The sequence below is a fragment of the Dipodomys merriami genome, unplaced genomic scaffold (genome assembly GCF_024711535.1).
Source record: "Dipodomys merriami isolate MVZ:Mamm:240054 unplaced genomic scaffold, mDipMer1.0.p SCAF_2, whole genome shotgun sequence".
NCBI classification, from domain to species: domain Eukaryota; kingdom Metazoa; phylum Chordata; class Mammalia; order Rodentia; family Heteromyidae; genus Dipodomys; species Dipodomys merriami.
Window position 1 is genome coordinate 62320335 of NW_027203381.1, and position 23624 is coordinate 62343958.

Genomic DNA, 23624 nt, shown 5'->3' on the forward strand with positions numbered 1-23624 from the left:
ACACACACACACACACACACACACACACACACACAAGGTAGCTTTCACAAATTCCATATGATGACATGCTAGGCTCATAAACATGACAGGGAAGGACACTACTGTCTAACAGGGAGTAGACATGGAATGTTTTAAGATAGCATCTGAGTGTACCCACTTGACATGGTTTTATTTCAGAGAAACAGCTTGACATGCTGGCACTGGTGTCTTTGGGAGTCCAGGGAGCTGCTTGCCTTCACAGCATTTTATCCCTGTTCAGAAGTGTTGTGAGAATTAATTAAATCGAAAAGTTTCTAAGAAAAACACTGCTATGAGTGCCACATCAGACCATACTGCTTCTGCTATTTCTGCTTCAGAAGTTATTAAGAATAGCCCATCACTAGCTGTAGTATGTGTTTGCAGAGCACAGCACTGAGAAATGAACAAGTGCTGATGTGTTGCACAGAAGTAAGATATTTATGCCTGCATCTCTCTGACAAGTCTGTGAGAACTCTGTGTGTGTGTGTGTGTGTGTGTGTGTGTGTGTGTGTGTGTGTGTGCACGTGCATGTTAAGTGCTGGTAGTGTTTCTATACTGACAGTGATGTTTTGAACTCAGTGCCACCAGTCAAAATCATGTGTTTTGACTTTGAGAGTTGTAATTGAGATTGTTTTCTAACTCTTCACCAGATTTCAGCTTCTATTTACCAGGTTATTATTTTTTTGTTTACTGTGGGACATAAGAAAAAAATTAATGATGCAAAATAAAATTTATATTAATTGTACATCTAATGCAAAATTAACCTTTGAAATATATTTTTAAATATTCTAACTTTTTGCTCTGTTCTTTCATCAATGCATATGTATATAAAATTGGAATAAATGATTTTTGGTGTTTGCATTTTAGAATAATATATCTTTCATGTACTTTATTTTAAATTTATGCTACTTTGCATATTTATATATGAGAAGTTTGTGTTGCGTAGAATGTATAGTAGATATTTATATATTTTCATAATGTGATTTTTTCCTATATAGAAGAGAAATGTCATATGGACATATATCTATACAATATTGATTCCAATATGTGGTTTTGAAAGCAACCTTGGAAAAGCATATAAAACATCTCAGAATTACCCCTTTGAAGTAACTAATGTTATCAATTTGGGAAGAAATCTTTCTAGACATAATATATTCATATGTTCATGTGAGCTAAAGATGGTGCATTTGTCTGTCTCTAAACTGCTCTCTTTCTGTCTTTAGGAAGTTGTCTATTCTAAGCACTACATTATTGTAATTATATTGTATAGCATTTTTATCTTTACAGCTAGTTTATTTCACATAGTGTACTGTCTTGCTTTCAGGTTAATCATTTGACATCATGTCAGATCTCACTGCTTTTGAAAAGACACAGGGTATCCCCTTGTATCTACATATGCACAACAATGGGTTCATCCACTCATCCTCAGTGGATTCTCCTATTGTTTCCCCTTTTGACAATTACAGATAATGCTGCCATACACATATAAGCAGGCCGACTTTCAGCTCTTTTTAGATAAGTGCCCAGAAGTTGAATTCTTAGATCACTGGATCGTTGATAAGTTTTCAACCATTTTCTAGGAATAATTTTTAACTTCTTTTTATCATTTCACTGTGGGATTATAATGTAATTAACTTAAACAATGCCCATATATGAAGTGTTTAAATTTCTAATAATCATTCACCTAAAATTACATTACAATGGATATTTCTTGAAACTAATTACTTTATGCCATTTATGATCCTTTCCTTAGGCTAAACAAACTATTTTCCAAAGCTTCTTTAACATATCTCCAAATTATCCCATAGACAAACTGCCCAGAAATGATTTGTAGAACAAAATATTAATTTAGTGTCTGAATTTAAATTATATATTCATTGCCTTTTGAAAATAATTAGAGTATAGTCCCCTCTAAGAACTCCCAGACCCCAATTCCAGGTAATTTTCTCTGTTCTGTTTTATAAAAAGTACTTCTAAGGGAAGTGGCGCTGTGGCTAAAGTGGTAGAGCACTCGCCTTGAGCTGAAGAGCACAAGGACAGCACCCAAGCCCAGAGTACAAGTCCCATGACCGACCAAAAAAAAAAAAAAAAAAAGTACTTCTAAGTATTCTGTGGTTCTGAACTGTTTTTATCTGAGAATTATTTGATTTTCTTTTTTAATTTTAGATTGTTTTCCTCCCTTCAGTGGTTGAGACTTGCTTCTTTTGTATGGCCAATTTACAAAGTGCTTCTCTAAATGGATAGTAATATGTTCTTATACTCCTGTACCTATTAGGTCATTTTCCAACTCATGGAGTCCTCTATCAAGTGGGTATTGTAAGTAGCCCAGGTTGATAGAAAAGTGAGCTGTGGGTACAAAATCCTGAATTGCGGAATATAATTAGTAAGAGGCATAAGGAAAACAAAATTAAGCCATTCAGTTTTTAGAACCAGGAAAAAATGGTGAAATAAGTTTTGTATGTAATCAAAAACAAGTAAGGTGTTACAGTATAGCTGAAACAGATCATCTCTATCTTTTCTTCATTTTACAAATTCAGAAATGGAGCCTTTCCATTAAGTGGCATTACTTTGTTGAGTACACATCTAATAAAATACCTAATAATGAAATCAAGCTAAGTAATTACTTTAATTAGGGATTATACTCATTGTTAATATTACAAATTTATCCAGTCACTCTGCTTTTGAATGTATTCAGTATATGTGTCTTTGAACAGGGAAAGTATTAACAGAACAGAAAGCATATTCAAATCTGTGCCTCCACTTCTGATTACTCACTTTTTACCTCCACTAAATAGAAACTATATTATTTGAAGAAAAACAGTTACCTTATTTTAAAAGCAAAAGGAGCCAGAGATACCAGGAGCTCCATACATATACCTACTTACTCAGGAAGCTTTGATTTGAGGATCATGTTTTGAAGCCAGCCTAATTAGAAAATTCTGAGATTCTAAGTTCCAATTTACCAGCCAAAAGCTGGAAGTGGTGCTACCTGTGGCTCAAGTGGTAGTTTGCCATTCTTGAGTGGAAAAAACCTGAGAAAGCCCAGTACTTCATATAAACATTGAATGAATGAATAAATAAAAATAAATTCATGAATGCAAAAAGAGAAAAATGTTGAATATCCTTCATTCTCCGTATGAAGAGTCAGTCTAGAGAAGTCCTGTGACTTTTCTAATAGTCATAAATATAGATAATTTTTAAGTGTCTTATTTCTTGTGATTGCATTAATTACCTTCTCTGGTGATGTTTCCATTTGCCACTGTCTATCAATTAGAACACAAGTGACAAGGTGCTTTATATACACTATAATTGGCCTGCAAAAATTATTCCTTTGACCTCCTGTGTTTGCCAAAAATAAAATTATTGAACAAAGCCTGAAGCTCAAAAGAAGAATACTGACTCACATTCCATTGGTCAGCAATCAAGTGGTGCAAGGTATAGCTTATATCTTTGGGCAGGATATAAACCCTTCAGTTCTATACTGTCACTATCATTCCATTGTTTGCTGTCGGTTATCTTATTTACTCAGCTGTTTTTTTTTTGTCTAGGAGAGAAATGAATTCACATTTGTTCACACATTTCTTTTTACTATATCTTAAATTTAATTTGGAATAGCAAAGATGTATTGAGTATTGATTTTCAGATATTCTTCTGGAGACACATGTGTATTTAAAAAGTATTGTAAAGCTGATGTACAGCGTACATAATTTCTCTATGTACACTTATATAGAGTACATAAGTACATAAGTGATATACAGTTACACAAGCTAATGAGTACATTTCTGTTTGAACAGTGTTACCTCTCCCTCATTTTTCAGCCGTTTCCCCTACTGAATCCCCTCCCCCAAGTTATAAAGCTCATTTCCATCATAGTGTCTAGTGGGTATCACTGTTGTATTCCATGTCTATGATTACCCTTCCCTTCACCAAATCAGATAAACTTATATATGAGACAATGGGTACAGAAATAAAAAAACAGTGACAACAGGCAATATACCAAAGAGGAAAAAACTAAATAAAAGAAAGAAAAAGAAATAAATTCAAACAGTACACTAATAAAACACTCTTGTTTATATATCTTGTAGTTAATTTTGATAAGCATCCTTTTACATAGCCATATACACATAGCTATTGAGCTATTGTGATCCTTTGCTAAGAATATCTTAGACATATTCTAGTTATTACAAATGAGGGAAATCATATGGCCTCTGTTTCTTTTGGCTTGTTTTGCTTAATATAATTTTTTTCCAAGTTTTTCCATTTCCTTATGAATGTGATAGTGTCATTCTGATAGAAGCACAGAATTGCATTTTGTGTGCCTGTGTGTGTGCGTGCCTGTGTGTGTGCGTGTGTATGTGTGGTCACATTTTCTTGATCCATTCATCTACAGAGGGGCATCTGGATTGATTCCATATCTTAGCTTCAATGAACATGGTTGTGTTGGTAGCTTTAGTATGGCCTTGTTTGTGGTCTTATGGGTAAATGCCCAGGAGTGGGATTGCTGGGACATTGGGCAGCTCTATGTTTAGACTTTTGAGGAACCTCCATACTGCTTTCCAATGTGGTTGAACAAATTTACATTCCCACCAACAGTATAATATCTTTTACTTTGGCCAAATCCCTACCAGCATCTGTTTTTTATTAGTTTTCTTGATAATGATAGTTCTAACTTTGGTGAGGTGGAATCTCAATGTGGTTTTGATTTGCGTATCTTTTATGGTCATTGATGTTGAACATTTCTTCATGTGTTCACATATCTCTTTTAAAATGAGGCAGTGAAGGATAGTCTGAAAAGGACTTCCTTATTTTTAAGAGAAATTGTCGCTATGTAGCCTGTGCTGGACTCAAACTTCTTCAATCTTTTCAAATACTAGGTTTACAGGTGTGCTCCATCATATCAGGCTTGGAATGCTCTCTAGACCTATATAAACTATCTAAGCTTGAATCTGAACCTACCATTTTCCAGTTGGCAACCTGGGGAAATTACTTAGTTTTTGTGTCTCATAATATAGTTTCTGACTCAGAAATAGTTTTAAGAATTATGTGTAGTAGGTTGCCAGTGGCTCACGCCTGTAATCCTAGTTACTCAGGAGGCTGAAATCTGAGGATCGCAGTTCAAAGTCAGCCCAGGCAGCAAAGTCCATGAGACTCTTATCTTCAGTAAACCACCAGAAAACCGGAGGTGGTTCTGTGGCTCAAGTGGTAGAGTGCTCACCTTGAGCTCAAGAGCTGAGGTACAGCACACAGGCCCAGAGTCCAAGCACCATGACGACAGAAATAAAAAGAATTATGTGTAAAATATATTCAATGCAATGTGTTTACATAAAGTAAATATTATATAAATATTATTTTGTACATTTTTAGATATCATGTTTACTATCACACAGTTATCCAAGTAGCTGCAGGAAAAAAGTAATATTTATCCAGTGTGAAAATAACTTGAAACAATTGTCATGGAAGTCAAATTGATACTGAAACACAATCTTTATATTTTTTCTGTGTTTTTAATCTATGTAGAAATACTCTATATAGTTTCAATTGTATTGCTACAAATGAGTGATTGAACATATTGCACACATAAAAATATTTACTTTGATCATTTTATAGACTAAAAGTTCTCAGTGTCATTGAACACTTGGAATCAATGTGTAATGTGCAGGTTGAAGTTTTATGCTTAAATGTCACCTTAATCTTTTATCTACTTTCCCTTTCAGTTACCTTAGTGAATTTCCTCTCTAATTAATGTAATTTGGATTATCACATCAACTTTTTTTGCAAAATAATGAACATTGCTATTGTTCTAAATGCAGTGACTCTAATTTTCCTTATTTTATTTTTATAACTCTAGCATGGAATTCAGTGCAAGAACTTTTTTTTTTTTTAATTTTAAATTAAATAAGTAATTGGACTGAGTTTGTGGACTTTGGTATCTTGCAATTACTTAGTATCTAATTCAGAAAGTATTTTGTTTCAGTACTTGTGTTAAAAAATTTGTTCTGAAAAAGCATCAATCTCTTTCCTTTCTTGAGATTTATATTTAAAATATGTCCCTCACCTCTTAAGGTTTTGAGTAAGCATCATATACATGTTTATGGTTCTATTATATATAATATGGCAATTAAAATGAAAATTAGTACCTCAAGTGCTTGTTGAAAAGTTAATTGTGTTAATATATTCCAAAAGAGAAATCATTAAACTATTTAGAGGAAGGAAACTAATGGCATCACTTTAATTAAGCTTGCATTATATTTATCAGTTTCTTGATTGTCAAATCAATGAGGGAAATTAGGCAGTCCATATTTTGCATGGTTAGTTATTATCACCTATCAAGATAATGCATTTTTCTTGGGAGACAATCAGTTCCTCACTCATCAAATATTCCTTAGATACCTGTTATGTGCTGTGATATAGTTAAGCCATTAAGAAAGCATCAGTGAATAAAAAGGATCAATTCCAGTTCAGCTCATGTAAACACACAAAACTGACATGTACAGAGGAGGGAGATAAAAACATTCAGTGTCTGAGAAGTTGAGGTTGGTCTGGAAAATTGACACTCAGGTTGAGATTTAAGAGATTCCTAGGAATTAGCAAGCAGTTCTTAGGAATTAACTAGACAAGCAATTTAAGACATTTGGAAGTTACATTGGTATAATCTTGGTGATATAAAGAGATTGACAAGCAAACAAAACTCTATGAAAGTGACTTGATAATGGAGTAAATGAGGTAGATTAAATTTTCTATAGATGCGTAGCTTATAGATCTGATACACCTGCTCAAAGGTTTTTAAGTAGGAGAGTAATGTGATAATATGCACATTTGAGGGAAACCACTCTATTGAAAACAGAAGTCACTGAATGGTACATTTATCTGAATTAGGAAAGGAAAGGGGAACAACAAAAAACAGCAACAAAGAACAAAGGGTGGACAAAACAACAGTGATTCTCACAAGACAAGATGTGGGAAATTAACTTTACAACGGGGGCAGGGGAGGAGGGACATTGGGGTAGAGGGAAAGTGGGAGAAAAATGAGGGAGGGGGTAACAATGTTCAACAAGAAATGTACTCACTACCTTACATATGTAACCCCTCTGAACATCACCTTGACAATAAAATTAAATTTTAAAAAGGAGGGAGGGACACTGGAATCTATTTTGCATGCTGTTTAAGAATGCCTAGTGAAAAATGGTGATATTTTGGGAATTGCAACAATGAAAGTTGTAAAATCTAGATTCCTTTATGTTAGGAAATCCCCTATTCAAAGTGAAAGATGAGCAGGATTGTGTCCTTGAATTTGAAGCACAATGGAAGATTACTACCAGTGTCCATAAATATATGGAAAAGCTGTCAGAAAATGAAACAAAAGCAGATTTAGAGAATATATAGTTTCAATGTATTGAATCTGAGAAGCATATTGGACATCCAAGTTGATGCAAGAAATAGTTGAATATTTGGTGCTACAAGTCAATGTACACATAGGAATGAGAGATATATACTGGTGATGATCTATATAATATAAAGGGCTTTTCAATTTGTTGGTGTTGTATGAAGGGAGCAGATAGGGACAAATGAAAAGTAGGTTGAACAGACTCATTATTCACCTCCTATTGGACAAAATGTTGGTTATTGTAATTAGAAGTAATCTGACATATAGCTTAGAATATTACTTTATTTCCCAAAATATAAATTTCAATTTTATATAGATATGTATTTTGATATTCCAGACTGATCTGTAGAATAAGTTGAGACTTCCTAGGGATATTTGAGTAACATTTCATTTCTAGTAATTCTCAACTAGAATGGAAACCAGCTAATAACGTAGGGATGGTTGGAAATGAATAGGGACATTTTATTATTAGAAAGATTAAAGAACACTATTACATGAACGACTAGGGAGCAAAACAGCATTGTAAAATTCCTGAGGTCAATAGTTTCCTTGTGAGAGACACTAACATACTTTTTTTTTTTTTTTTGCTATGTGCATTCTTCTGGCTTGCTGATCATCAAAGTCCCTTTACAATTTGCCTACCAAGAAAGGTCACTGGTTCTATCTGAGCTCTCTCTTCTATTACACTTTTATAGCATTTTCTTCTTTATTCAGACAGCTGCTCTTTTTTTATAATCTTGGACCTAGACATTACATCTTCAGCTATGGTAGCCCTGGGGTACTGCTTCATCTGTATAGCTACTATACATCTCAATGAGGGGCTATATACTTTAATGCTTGTATGAATCAACTCCCTGAGAAGATCTAATTTGACTTCATCATGATTTTTTTGTTGAGATGGTCTCTCACAGTAATATTTCCCACATATCATTTGTCTCAAATAGTTTCCTGGAAAATCTGTAATTCTACAGTTAGTTTCCTGTTGTTAGAAGAGTCTAGTGAATAGAGTTGTATCCTTCCTTCCTTCTCTCTCCACTCTTCTGTCCTTTAATTCTGCCCTTTGAACATGCAAACTTGCTACTTATTTTGTACTTCAAGCAACCTCTGTATTTCCAATTGGATGGACTTTTACCCTTCTACATGAATGTAGTGGCCATAGTACCCAATATAAACAAATGTGAAATTTTCTTATTATGCATCTTCTCTCTATTTATATGTGTATATACATACATACATACATACATACATACATACATACATACATACATACATACATACTTATGCTGAAAACATTACAAAAGAAATACCTATTTGACTTCACATTATATAATAGAGGGCATGGAAAAGTTCATTTACACCTACAGAAAAAAAAATTGAGTTTAGTTTTCCTTCATCTATTATTCCAGTCATAGAAATTTCAGCAGAGATACAATAAAATGAAAGAGAGGCTACACTTTCCCTTTTTTGATAACTCCAGTTCATTGAAAACTTAGATTTATATTTTGTAAACTTTGTTAAGTCCATTATAAATGGAGACAGAAACTGAGCAGCTGGGCTAATGACAGGACTTTCTTTCTTGATGATGTCTCTTCCTCTCCTTCACCCTTCCTCCTCCCCCTCTTCCTCCTCTAAAGTCTTTGAATGAAGACATCAGGACATCTAAGGAGCCATTGCTTACATCTAGGAAATATTCCCCACTACAGCGCTTTGTTGTGGTAAAAAGATTTTCCTCATCTCTATTGTGCATGTAATGGAATGAGTCTAAATATTTTATTTTGCATGGCATACTATTGTTTAAAAATAGTATGTTTTACTCTGCATGTGTTCTATATACTTTACCTTGTTATTGGTGAAGGGGAAATGAACAGGAATCATTTTAATGTATATTTTTTTTGTTCTTCATGGTTAAAGAAAGCGATGGAAAAACTTAGGTGGTCCATGTATTCAATTAATTGAACAAAAGATCCACATGTTGAATATTTTCTACTTAATTGGATTTTTTGGTATTTGTCCAAGCATATGTTTTGTATGTATCATGTTGGCTTTGTTATTGTAAGAATTCTTGAATTTTTATCATGATTTAATTTCCTCATTTTGAAAAATCCAGTGCATTTAAATTTTGTGCTCATCTATAAATACATATATGTAATTTTCTGAATCTTGAATATCTCTAAATATCTTTTCATGTGATATATTTTTCCAACCAAAATTTTTCAAGCATCTCCAAAATGTAAAGCTATAGAGTTTGTGTCCTAGAATGAATAATGTCTGTCTTTATATGGTGTTGGTTATAGTGCAGGAGAGGAACCAACAGTCGTAAACATAGAATGTGTGTGGACATCACAAATGAGAATTGGCTGTGACCTTGAGCCAAGGACAAATGCACCTATTGTGTGTTTTCTCTCTCTGGGATCAAGCCCTCTATTTCTGTTGTGTCATGTCAGGAGACCACTTGACATGCCTGTGTTGCTAGTCTTTTAGCAGAAGGTTAAATGTATATTATTGTTGATGATAGGTAATTTATTGAACAGCAGATCTGTGGAATTTATTCATCTTGCTGTACTAAAAGTATACTAATGACTGACTTTCAATCATCTACCATCTACACCATAGCAATTACCATCCCACTCCTTTAGTCTGTAAATTTAACCAGTTTTGACATTTCATGTAGTAGAATTGACACTGTCTTTCTCTGATTGGTTTATTTCACATAATTTGTGTAGTCAAAGTGTAGCTATGCTGTAACCTATTATAGAACTTCCTTATGTTTGAATAATATTGCATTAGATCCATATAACTGTCTTTTCCACCTGTTAATGGAAATATAAGTTGTTTCCATATCATGAATGTTAAGATTAGCTCATCAGTGAACATATAAGTATTAATATCTTTTAATTACCTGACTTAAAATGTATTAGATGAAGACCATAGAGTGAGATTGCTGGATTATGTGATAGTTCTATTTTTAATATTTTGAGAAACATTTCCACCAAAAGCAAGTAAGACTTCTGATATCCTGGCTGATATGTGTCTCTTGTTTAGTTTTGCCTAATAATTGATATTGTGACAGTAAGGAGGTAATCTCTTACTGTAGTTTTGATTCACATTGCCCCATGATTAGCAACATTGCACAGTTTTTTTTAATACTGGATGGTTATGGCTCTTTATAAAAAGCTTTTGCATTTTTCTTTTTGTAAAATTGAATTGAAAGCATTCCTTATTTTTTTGAAGTCTAACTCTTTCCTGGATAGATGACTGGCAAAAGATTCTCTACTTACTATGTCACCCTGGCCTTCATTTCCTTTTTTGTGCACTGTTTTTTTTTTTTGACATCATTCAATTTGTTTATTTTTGATTTTGTGTGTATCTTGGATGTCATAGTTATGAAACTTTAGTAAGACCAATGTCATAATTTTTTGTTCTTATTTCCATACCTTTCCAGTTAGGCTGTTATCCTTAATCATTGACATGTTTGAATCTTTAATGTATTTTATGATGAAGATGTAAGGTTGACACTGAACAGGCTTCTATATTCAGAAACCTGGATATCCAGGTTTCTCAACACTATTTGTTGAAGAACTATACTGCCTGATGTATATTCTTGGCAATCCTGTCAAAAAAAACCAACCCTGAATAGTGTTTCTGTATATTTGTGTAAGGACTCTATTGTGGTACATTTTTCTGTCTTAATGCCACATTATTTGTTTGATATAACATTATAATGTATTTTGAAATCTACCATTTGAGTCCAACCAGTTCTAGTCCTCTTTCTCAAAATGGATTTGGTTCTTCATCTGAATCTTTATTTTTCTTTTTTCTAGAAAAATTACAGGGATATTGCTAGGTATGACTCTGTATCTGAAGATCACTGGGTTATATGGGTGTTTTAATAATAGTAAGCCTTCCAATCTGTGAAGCCTGATGATACTTCATTTCCTTGTGTCTTTTATTAATTCTTTTGTTTGTAATGTACTTGTTTAACTTCCTTATTTAATGCTTATTCCTGGATATCTGATTATTTTGGATGCCATTGTAAACAGACCCGCTTCTTTAGTTTTCTTTTTCAAGTATTCAGTGTCAGTACATAGAGACATAAAATACTTTTATGTTAGCTTGTAAGGCCTCTGAGAGTAAGACTATCAATACATGAGTAATTAATTTTTATTAATATTTCCTCATTTATATATTCTTATTCTCCATTGGAATAACCTTTATTTTTTCCTTCCTAGTTTCCATTGGCAATGACCTTTATTTTTTTCTTCCTTTATTTCAGGGGTCAACCAGTTCAACAGTCTCTCCACCAGTTTCTACTCCTGTCACAGGACACAAGAGAATGGTCATCCCAAACCAACCCCCTCTAACAGCAACCAAAAAGTCTACAATGAAGCCACAGCCTGCACCCCAAACTGCACCCATCCCTGTGACTCCAATAGGAACACTGAAGCCCCAGCCTCAGCCAGTTCCGGCATCCTATACCACTGCATCCACACCTTCAAGGCCCACCTTCAATGTGCAGGTGAAATCAGCTCAGCCCAGCCCTCATTACATGGCTGGCCCTTCATCAGGACAGATGTATGGCCCAGGGCTCCAAGCCTATAATACTCAGCCAGTTCCTATGTCAGCACAGGGCCCACCTCCTTCAACCCGGGCTGGTATTGATTATGCATATATTCCACCACCTGAGCCCGCATATGGGTATGCCCCTAACCAAGGCCGCCATTATGAGTCCTATTATGCAGCAGGTCCTGGTTATGGGGGAAGAAATGACTCTGATCCTGGCTATGGTCAACAAGGCCATCCTAATACCTGGAAGCAAGAACCCAGGTACAATCCTCCTGGAGTGGGGAACCAGAATCCTGTTGGGATGTACCCAGCTACAGGTGTCAAAAAGACCTACATCACGGATCCTGTTTCAGCCCCCTGTGCGCCGCCAGTGCAGCCAAAGGTAAGAATTCACAAACATAGTGCCTACTGCAATCCACATTCCTTAGAGAGCACAGATGAATGCAAATTTGCATGTGCTATGGTTTTCTTTGATTAGCCAACATCCTTCCAGTAAAAATCAGTGAAGGATGTATAAGCTTGCCAAAACCTCATCAACATGGCTACTATTTAGACTCTGATATGACTAATATAAGTAGTCAACTGTGAAGGATCATCTCCTAAAAAGCCATGCAAACCTGTTATCTCAGAAAAGCATGTTCTAACAGAAGAAGGAAAATAATTTTATTCTCTACCCCTTATATCCTGTTGATGAATGCATCCCTCTGTAAGTTGGAACCTTGAATCTGCTTGGTTACTGAATAACTCTGGGTTTGGCCGATACATTGAATTACAAGATAAATAGGAGAGATGTATAGTATTTAGCGGAAATTTGAGATGAACTGCTATTAACCTGTGTTCATGTGAAAGGAGTTGTACCTCAGCAGGGTGCTGGTGGTTCATACCTGAAATCCTAGCTACTTAGGAGGCTGAGATCTGAGGATCGTGGTTCAAAACCAGCCCTGGCAGGAAAGTCCGTGAAGATTCTTATCTCCAATAAACTACCAGAAAACCAGAAATGGTGCTGTCGCTCAAGTGGTAGAGCCTTGAACTGAAGAGCTGAGGGAGAGCGCCCAGGCCCAGAGTTCAAGCCCTGTGACCCACCAAAATGTTGTACCTCAATCAATGACTGTTGGGGTTAGAACAAAGGCAAATGAGAGGACAAGTGGGTCTTTGTAGTGCTAATTTTTTTTAACTCAGTGCTTTATACTTGCTAGGCAAGCACTCTACCACTTGACTCATGTTTTCAAAACACCCTCTTCCTTTTTCATATACTTTTTTTTTCAGATAAGGTCTCGGGCTTTTACATCAAGTTGGCCCCAGAATGCAATTCTCCTACTTCTGCCTCCTAAGTACTTGTATTGCAGGTGTTGCATCATCACTTCAGGGTGTGCAAGTACAGCTTTAAAAATATTTTAGGGGGCTGGGAAGGTGGTTCAGTGGTAGAGCACTTGCCTTGCATGCCTGAGGCCCTGGGTTTGATTCCTCAGCACCCCATAAGCAAAAGGAAAAAAGCCGGAAGTGGCGCTGTGGCTCAAGTGGTAGAGCACTAGCCTTGAGCTGAAGAGCTGAGGGACAGCGCCCAGGCCCAGAGTTCAGGCCCCATGACCGATACCCCCCCCCCCAAAAATATTTTAGGACTTGGTTGTATGGTTTGGTTTTCTTTTCCATGTGCCAGTCAGTACTGGAGCTCTGTTCCTTAGTTGTTGTTTTTTGTTTTTTTTTTCCCCCTCAAGGCTAATGCTCTACCACTTGAGCCACAGCTACTTCTGGCTTTTTGGAGGTTAACTGGAGATGAGCCTCAGAGTTCTTTTGGTCAGGTCTAGCCTAAACTGTGATCCTTAGGTCTCAGGCTTCTGAGTAGCTAGGATTATAGAGTGAGCCACCATCACCTAGCTCTTCATGTTTTCATTATTTTTACTAGTCCTACAAAGGGGTATCAATTCAATATGACAGTTTATAGATAACTTTTTTATTGTGAAAATACTGTCCAGAGGGGTTACAATTACATGGGCAAGATAATGAGTACATTTGACAGTTTATATGTACGATGTCATCCCTTCCATCATTCTATTGCTTTGTTTTTAAATGAGATTTATGCAAAATAACCAAGCAGCATAAACTTACATTTCATTAACCCACGGTAGATTTACACTAGTCCTTCTTACTGCACAAAAAAAGCTTGGGGAAGGGAAGGGATTCAGCAGGAAGGAAATTGGGGAAAAAAAACAAGGGAGGGTATAACAATATTAGACAAGAAATGTACTCATTACTTATGTAACTCTGACATCACTCTGGCAATAAAATTAGATTAAATTAAAATTAGGGTCTGGGAAGGTGGCTCATTGGTAGAATGCTTGCCTCTCATACATGGGGCCCTGGGTTCAATTCCTCAGCACCACATAGAAAAAGCTATGGCTCAAGTGGTAGAGTGCTAGCTTTGAGCTGAAGAGCTGAGGGATAACACCCAGGCCCAGAGTTCAAGCCCCATAACCGACAAGTAAAAGAAATTAAAATTAAAGAAAATTCTAAAAGATGAAAAAAAAAAGACAAAGGGCTTTTTCATGAAAATGCAGATTATATAATGTTACCTCACTTTTGTACAAGTACAGCAAAGACTATAATAAAATATAAATTGTCAACATATAAGTTCTTTTGTTGCAATTGTGCCTTGTCCATAGAAACATGACTAAAAGGATTGCTGACTAATGCTATCAAAGTGAAGATGTGTTCTCTGATTTGTTCAAGGGTGCTGTGAATTCACTTAGCAAGCCAGACATGAGAGTAAGCATCTGTAGAATAATTTGATGAGGAATATGAAGCTAAACTTCAGTTTTCCAGTTATGATGGTGGTCATGGATATCCCCTGTTCTTCAGTTAGACCAATCTGTTGATTAAGGAAGGAGAATCAGTTCCAATTACAAAGCCTGCATCTGCATTGTAGATGTTACATCCAGCCTTATTACTAGCATTTGGTCTGTTTTTACTGACCTACTAAGCATGACTGAATGATTTTTTTTCTAATGCCAGTGTTTGAACTAAAGGCCTAGGGCATCACATTCATACTTGGATTTCTTGCCAATTGAGCCATGCTTCCAGCCTGTGAAATATTTTTTGTCAGTTCTGGGGCTTGAACTCAAGGCCTGGACACTGTCCCTGAGCTTCTTCTGTTCAAGTCTAGCACTCTACTACTACTCAAGCCACAGTGTCATTTCTGGCTTTTTCTGTTTATGTGATACCAAGGAATCGAACCCAGGGCTTCATGCATGCTAGGCAAGCACTCTACCACTAAGTCATATTCCCAGCCCCATGAAATGAATTTTTAATAACCACTTACCACAAGTCCTAAAACTTCATTTTGCTTCTTGATTGAATAAGGTAGTCTATTCAAGATGATCCCTTCCATTTTTACAGATTTTAGATGTCAGTGGATTTTGTTACTTTCTACATCTTTTAAATACTTGTTTTTCAACAGTGTCATGTGTTTTCACATCATATCCAATTGTGCATTTAGAAAAGGAATCTTCACTGTTTCTAATAAGGGGTGTGGTTAGAGGTTGATATTTAGCCATCTGGCTGTGGGGGGAGAGGGGGAAGACACTACTAAAGAAAAGAAGCGCAATATATTCTGAGTGTAATGGGAGCATCAGCTCATGAAGGAGTAGCTCTTTCACAGTTGATCTTTGAGTATAACACAGTTTAATTCAACTGCACCTGTGCACTGATGTCCTCATTCTCTCCATTGACTCTGGGTAGCTTACTATGTGACTACCTGCCTGAAAAAATGAGCTTTTCACTTAGTCCAGTTCTTTCTGCGGGAATATGGCATTTATTTGAAAGACATAAAAGTGAACCTCCTCTATTTTTGAGATTAGTTGCTTAAATTCTCCTATATTGTAGTTCATAGAAAGGAAGAAACGGGAAGGGGAAGAAAGAAGAAGGAAATATGGGGGAGCCAGAAGGAAAGTGTGGGAGAGGGAAGGGGGGAAGAAAAGAAGGAGGGAAGGTGAAACAGAAGAAAGGAAACTGGAAGAGAGAGGAAAGAACAAAGAAGAAAGCAAAGTAGGAAGGTGAGAATGAAGGAAAGAAGGAGGAATGAATCAGAACCTGCAAAGCTTATGAGATCAAGATTGTATTTGTGTTCCTGTAATGTGCTAAGCAGTGAATTTGCATGCTACAAACCATAATGTGTTTCCTGTACCATCTGAGCAGAGTTCCTTTAAAAATATTGTTATAAGCACATCTTTACAAGGAACAAATGTTCCCTTCTCACTGGAAATCCTCTTAAAGATATAGTAGAATTTTTATGATGATTTATGAAAGCCAACACGAACTTCATATTTCTGGGTTTTTCAAAGACCTCTGGTCTGTGCATAATTTTCACAGCCTATGGGTTGGGATATGTAGTCTTTGCAATATTCAGATAAGGTGACTCAACTGGCTCTGTGTCAGACCCAGGGCTTGAAGGACAGTTTCTTATCATAAAGTAGGATCTAGGTCAGCCTCAGCACTGGCATGGTTGCATATATTTATCACAAAGTGTCATAAAAGCACTGGTGCTAGGATCATTGGAAGACTTGATCCCACTAGTGTAAGGATTGGGTTAAGTTTTAAAATCATCTGATCTTCAAATTTCCATGGAAAATCCTTCAGCAGCTAGTCTCAGGAAATCTAACACAAAGTGTCCTTTTATTCCAGAGTAAGAACAGAGATTGGTTTTCATTTGGATTTGGGGCTTATTGGCTACTCAATGTTTCAGAGAAGAGTCATGATTGGGGTCCGTGGTGAAAGGACTCCCAAACCTGCTTTTCTGTTCAGAGTAAGATTTGAGAATATTGATGTGTTAACACTTGGCTCATTCTGGTGATATCAAAATGTTTGTTTTTCTTTGTTATTTTACGTTTCCTTGTCGTAAGTAGCTGTACAGGGGGTTTTAGTTCAATGTGCCAGTTCATGAGTACAGTGCTTCTTGATCAATGTTTCCTCTTCCCTCATTCTCCTCCACGTCTCCCAACCCCTCCCCTCCCCTCCTATTACGAGATTCCATTTCATTAATTTAGTATAAGAGGATAGATCTCGGAGGCACTGCAAAGAACCACTGGCATTGTAAAGAAAGCCATCTTTATGGTACATCTTGTGCTAAATTTCCTTCAATTCAAGGACCAGAGTAGCCAAATAAAGAAGTGATAGGATGGCAGAGGGATGGCTATGGATCTATGCCTGGGTCACTTGCTAATACCACATTGTCACTGTGTGAAGATGAGAATGGAATAGATGGCTTGAGGAGACCAATTGCAACAATAAAAAGTCTACTTTGGACAAACTTTTTCAGTTTTTTTTTTTTTCTTTTTTTGGTCAGCCATGGGACTTGAATTCTGGGCCTGGGCTCTGTCCCTCAGCTCTTCAGCTCAAGGCTAGCACTCTACCACTTAAGCCAGAGCACCACTTCCGGCTATTTCCATTTATGTGGTGTGTTGAGGAATCTAAACCAAGGCCTCATGCATGTGAGGCAAGCACTCTACCACTGAGCCACCTTCCCAGACCACATCATAAAGATCCATGAGTATTAAGCTCAAGAAGACATTTTAAATGTATTACTGATGTGGGTTCAAACCTCAGTAATGAGGATCCCTTACCTGAAGGCTAGTGTTAAATTCTTGCAAGAACCACAACACTGAGTTCTTTTAAAGATTGTCCCCATGCTCTCCCTGTAACAATCCACTGGATCTGAGTGTGTTTAAGTTGTATGGCAGAGCTCCATCACAATACCATTGCACGGTTCCACAATGACCTGTGTTCATGTGGACATGGAAGTGGGTCATGCAGTGTGAGCCAGGGTTACAAGGGAAGCACCCATTCAGTCCTGGTCATGAGGCTTCCTGATCCTCATTACCAACATGCCATTTGTCCTGAGGTTCTTACCAACCAACCTATGTAATACACCAAAATCTCCAATAGGCTTTCCAATTTTATTCTCCTTTCCCATCATCTTGGTTTCTCAGTTCTTAAGTTATAGTCATAGTTAATACTCATCTCAATGGCTTTGCTCCCAGAGCTACTTATTTGAATTCTTTCTCAGTCTTCCCCAAGTAATTAAATCATTTATATATCCAACTGAAAATATCTTCTCTTCATAAAATCTTGTTCTAGCCAGGCAGTGGCCCACACCTGTAATCCTAGCTACTCAGGAGGCTGAGATCTGAGGTTTGCAGTTTGAAACCCAGCCTAGGTAGGAATCATCTGTGAGACTTTTATCTCTAATTAACGAGCAAAAAAGTCAGAAGAGAAGCTATGGCTCAAGTGCAGCTTCCAGATGGCACCCAGGCCCTGAATTCAAGCCCCAGGATCAGAATAATCCCTGCCTCCCCCTTAAAAAAAATATGGTCCTACATTTTTTCCTACTCTGGAAAGTTTTTACATTCTATATTAGAGTCATTTATGTGCCTGTTTTCCACTAATACATATCTTTGTTTATATTAGATTTCTTATATTATTTTAAATAGTTGGACTAGGATGTACAACCATTTATGCATTTAATGTATCTTGATCAGAGTCACCCCCTAAGTTTGAAGGTGTAGACATGGTATACTCAAATCCATGGAAATTTGAAGATCAGATGATTTTAAAACTTAACCCAATTCTTACACTAGTGGGATCAATTCTTCCATTGATCCTAGCACCAGTGCTTTTTTGACATTTTGTGATAAATATATGCAACCATGCCAGTGCTGAGGCTGACCTAGATCCTGCTTTATGATAAGGAACTGTCCTTCAAGCCCTGGGTCTGACGCAGAGCCAGCTGAGTCACCTTATCTGAATATTGCAAAGACTACATATCCCAACCCATAGGCTGTGAAAATTATGCACAGACCAGAGGTCTTTGAAAAACCCAGAAATATGAAGTTCGTGTTGGCTTTCATAAATCATCATAAAAATTCTCAAATCTTCTCCAGAGTAGCTACCCCATTACATGATTATTATGTAAGTTTTGAAATTTTGCCCTTGTAAAATAAATAATTCTTGCTTTAGAATTTAGCCAGTGTGCAGCAAAAATGTCACAACTCAAACCTACTCCACTGCACGTCCTCAGTAATAAAACACTCTTACTTCTGCAACTCTCAATATTCGAGAAATTGAGGTAATTTTTTTCATGTGTGTATACAAGTGTCTGTAGTTATATACCCTGAATCATTTTCACTTTCACCATTGCCAAATGCCCATAGAATATGCTTATTCATATTCCTTAATAAGTTTGAAATTGAATTTCTTTACAGTAAAATGTGCCCATTTTAGCTGTGCAGCTGGTTTAAATATATGTACTGTGTAAATAGTCACCCTAACCAAGATAGAGAGAATATCTCAATTACTACACAGACCTCCCAGGTACCTCACTACAGTCATTTTCCCATACCTTCAGTCTCAGACAACCAGACTGTTTCCCAACATTAGAAGTTATTTTTGTCTTTTGTGAGAATTCTATTTACCCCTATTACATACATGCTTATGTCATTATTTTAATCATTTTAATTTTTTGAGATTCAGTTGGGTATGTTGTGAGTGAATTTTTTTTTTTTTTTTGGTCAGTCATGGGCCCTGAACTCTGAGCCTGGGCTCTGTCCCTGAGCTCTTCAGCTCAAGGCTAGCGTTCTACCACTTGAGCCACAGCACCACTTCTGGCTTTTTCTGCTTATGTGGTGCTGAGGAATTGAACCCAGGGCCTCATGCATGCAAGGCAAGCGCTCTACCACTGAGCCACCTTCCCAGCCCCATGAATTCACTTTTATCAGGGAGTAGTTTTGTATTCTGTGGATATGTACAATAATTTGTTTAACCATGCACCTGTTTGGGGGACAGGATTTTTTTTCTTCCATTTTGAGTTTTAAATAAAGCCACTGTCAGTATTTTACATGGGAATTTTTATATGGACATTGCTTTCATTTCTCTTGCATAAATGGGCAGTGTAGAGTGCTGTTCTAGGTCTACTTGCTTCCTAATCCTAATAGTGCTTGGGATTGTCAGTTTTCTAATTTTAACCAGTCTCAGGGTGAAAGTCATAGCTCATTGTACTTTAAATTTACACTTTCCTATTGCTTAATCATTTGCAGCTTTGTTGATGATTCTATACTCTTTCATCAAGTATCACCTAATATTTGATCTTTATAATTATTTTTTAGATTTAGAGTTGTAAGAGTCCCTAAGATATATATTTTATTTAGACAAAACTTTTCCTACCCTGTAACCTGGCTTTTGTTTCTTGCTGCTGTTGTTGTTTGGACAGCTGGTGCTCTGCTCCATAAGTCTTGCCTCCAGCCTGGCTTTTGTTGGGAAGTTGGAGATAGAAGTTCCCAGATTTTTCTGGCAGTGCTGGGTTTGAACAATGATTCTCTAGTTCTCATCTTTCTGTTAGGTCGGAATACAGGGGTGATTGCCTTGTGCTTGGCTCTAGCTTGATTTTTTAAATTCTTGTTTTGGTTTAGCGGACTTTTTAATTTTTGTTGTCGGTCAGTTTATGACTTTATATTCAATACTTTTGTACTTTTTCTTTTAGACATTTTTTATTCAGTGTTCTCTTTTATATGTAAATTTTTGTTTGTAGTTCACTTCAAATTAATTTTGTATATATTAGGAAATAAGGGTCAAAGTTGATTTTTTTCTCATTGGAATGTTTCACTTTTTCCAAGATAATATTGCAAAACAATTCTAATCTTACCTTGAATTATCTAAACACTTTTGAGAAAGGTTATTAACCCAATGTGTGTAGGTTTATCTAGACTCTAATCTGTTCTACTAATTTTTATATCTACCTTTAAGTCAATGCCATATTATCTTGATTGACTTTTAGGTAGATTTTGAAGTCAGATACAATAAGTTCTCCATATTTTACTTTCTTTCAGAAGAAAACTTTGTTCAAAGTACTTCATTTTACATTAAAATTGTTAGCATGAATATCTCTATAAAATTGCTTGTTAATATTTTTATTAAGCTTGTTTTGAATCTATAAATCTACTTAAAAGTAGTTTATTTTGTGGCAGCATTGTGTTTTCTGTTCCATGAACATGGTATAGCTTTTAATTTACTTTATAATTCCACTACATATATGGTACAACTCTTAATTTATTCTCAGTAATTTGCTCTCAATAATTTGTGATGGTATTTGTATTTTGTTCAATTTAGTTCTAAGTAATTCATGTTTTGAAATGCTATAAATTTCACTCCACAATTATTTGGTATTAACATATACTAATAGAATTGTCTTTTACATTGACTTTGTATCCTGTGCCCTTGTTCCATATTTCCACTTGCTTAAGATACTTTAGGCTTTTCTACTCCATTTTTATCTGCAACCCAGTTATGGACTCAATTATTTATTTTCTTTATGGATGAGTATATGCAGCAACTGTCTGTCCTTAAAAGAATTTATTTCCTGGTTGAAGAAGTGATAATATTCTATAAAGATGTAGATAATATTCTATAAAGATATAGGATGCTAAGAAGAAAAATATGTTTAAAAAAAACTTGCATTTGCTTCTCTAACTAGCCTATTGGAACTGTCAGAGTAGAAACAACATTCAATGTCATTAATAAGAAAGCAAGGCCTAAGTAGACCTGATGAGAAAAATAACTGGAAATTTTGAGCACACAACTAAGTCTTTGATCTGTGCCATATCACTCTTATAATAAGAATAGATCAAGACAAATGAGTTTAGAAGTAAATGATCTTTAAAGGTATAATCATAACCACTGCTAAAATGAATCAATTTCCTAAGTATATACCTCCACCCTCAATTTTGAAATGTGTTGCAATAATGGAATATGAACAAGAGTTCCTTGTTCCATGTCTTAACTGGTCTTGTAAAAATGCTTTTCCTTAGGGCTCTCCATGATTTTGACCTCTCCTTCCAAGTGTGAAATATTAAAAGGATAGATATCTGTGTCCTAAGAAATGTGTGTCATTGTTTATTCTCTCAATATTTTCCATTGATTTAGATGTTTAAATATATCCCAAATCTCTAATGTTTCTAAGAGTAAATATCTCAAGATAATTGAATGAATCATTTGAACCAGTGACTCTGACTATATAATGTGTGTGTATGTGTGTGTGTGTGTGTGTGTGTGTGTGTGTGTGTGTGTGTGTGTGTGTATGTGTGTGTGTTTCTACAGTCAGAGCTAACTTCAATGTATTGGTGTATGTGTTTTGTTTCATTTCAGTTTCATGCCAAAACAACTACCTGACTTATTGGTAAATCCTTTTGGGAATCTCATTTCTTTCTTGGCCAACTGCATACATTCCTCTTCTATCTCAGAGGAGAAGACTAAAATCGTTCTCTTCTACAGCAAACAGATGTTTTCCTGTTATTGATGTATAGTGATGAGTGGTGAATGTAAAACACTTTGAAATGACTTATATGCACAATATTAGGAATTTTCCCATAGTGAAAGTCAAAACCTTTTAGCTACTACAAAAAATTCTAAAAGTGCCATTGTCCTAGAAACAGATTCACTTGTTATTTTAGATGTGTGATTTTCTGAAACATGAAAAATCCAAGTTTTAGAAATACTCTTAGCAAATACTATGGTGTTTGCTCTATTTCATCTTTGGAATTCAAGGAATGTTCCTTGAAAAAAAATATGACTTGGTTTATTTCAGAAGGTTGCTTTCTTAAAATAACATCTTGAAATGTGTAATAATAGCATGTACCATTTTTACCATACCTTACAAAATTTACCAAGCCTTTTCATGTATAGTGAGAACTCCACAATATGTTCAGAGGCAACTTCTGTAGTATTCTACCAATATTGAATGCCAGAAGGAAGAGAAGTTAACTTTCCTCACTGAGACCCTTCTGTGTGCCATTTGCTGCCATTCCTGGCTGTCTGTGTTTATGTGTGTCAGGTCGTTACACAGTTCTCAAAACATGAAATATTCCGTGGACCAACGTTGGAGTTGTATTTCGAGTCTTTAATATTTAAAAACTCAATATTCAGTCAATGTTATATTAAAAGTCAAAGAACCAGAATAGAATCTAAACCCAAGATTAAAACAATAAGCCCATGTTTAACTGTTCTTCAAAAAATCTGTTATATCTCTTCACATATACACACTTGGGTGTGTATGTGTGCCATTCCTGAGGCTTGATCTCAGGGCCTAGGCACTATCTGAGATTTTTTTGCTCAGGGCTAGTGCTCCACTCCACTCCTGACTTTTTGGTTATTAATTGGAAATGAGAGTCCCATAGATGTTCCTACCTGGCAGGACCATGAACCTGGATCCTCAGATGTCATCCTCCTCAGATACTAGGATCGCAGGTGTGAGCTACTGGCAACCAGCAAGATAGTTTTTTGATAGATATTTAAAAGATTATTGAGAAATGAAAGGATAAGCTATAGGTGTGCCAGTTATACTTTTTATGGAGTTAGCTATTGCTTATTGTTTTTGTGGAATATGCATGCAGTCTTTAAAATTGTATAGAATCACTATAAGTGGTGTATTAATAAATTTTCTATAACAAATACCAGAGATGGTCAGATTATAGAAGAAATATCTTTTTGAGCTCACAATATTAGAAGTTTCAGCCCATGGTTGGTTGGTCTTATTGCCTTTGAGCCTGTGGTGAGGCAGCAGGCTATTGCTGTTAACAATTGGTGGAACATAGGTGATCACTTCGATGCCAGAATATGT

General features: G+C 35.9%; 1 protein-coding gene across 6 annotated transcripts in view; it reads left to right on the forward strand.

Annotated features, from left to right (window-relative positions):
- Positions 1–23624, forward strand: part of Lpp (LIM domain containing preferred translocation partner in lipoma) — a 694821-nt gene that overhangs the window by 415812 nt on the left and 255385 nt on the right. For all 6 annotated transcript variants that reach the window (XM_070029814.1, XM_070029810.1, XM_070029813.1 and 3 more), the window contains one exon: positions 11676–12347. In XM_070029814.1, coding sequence (XP_069885915.1) covers positions 11676–12347 — 672 coding nt within the window. The remainder of the gene's footprint in view (positions 1–11675; positions 12348–23624) is intronic.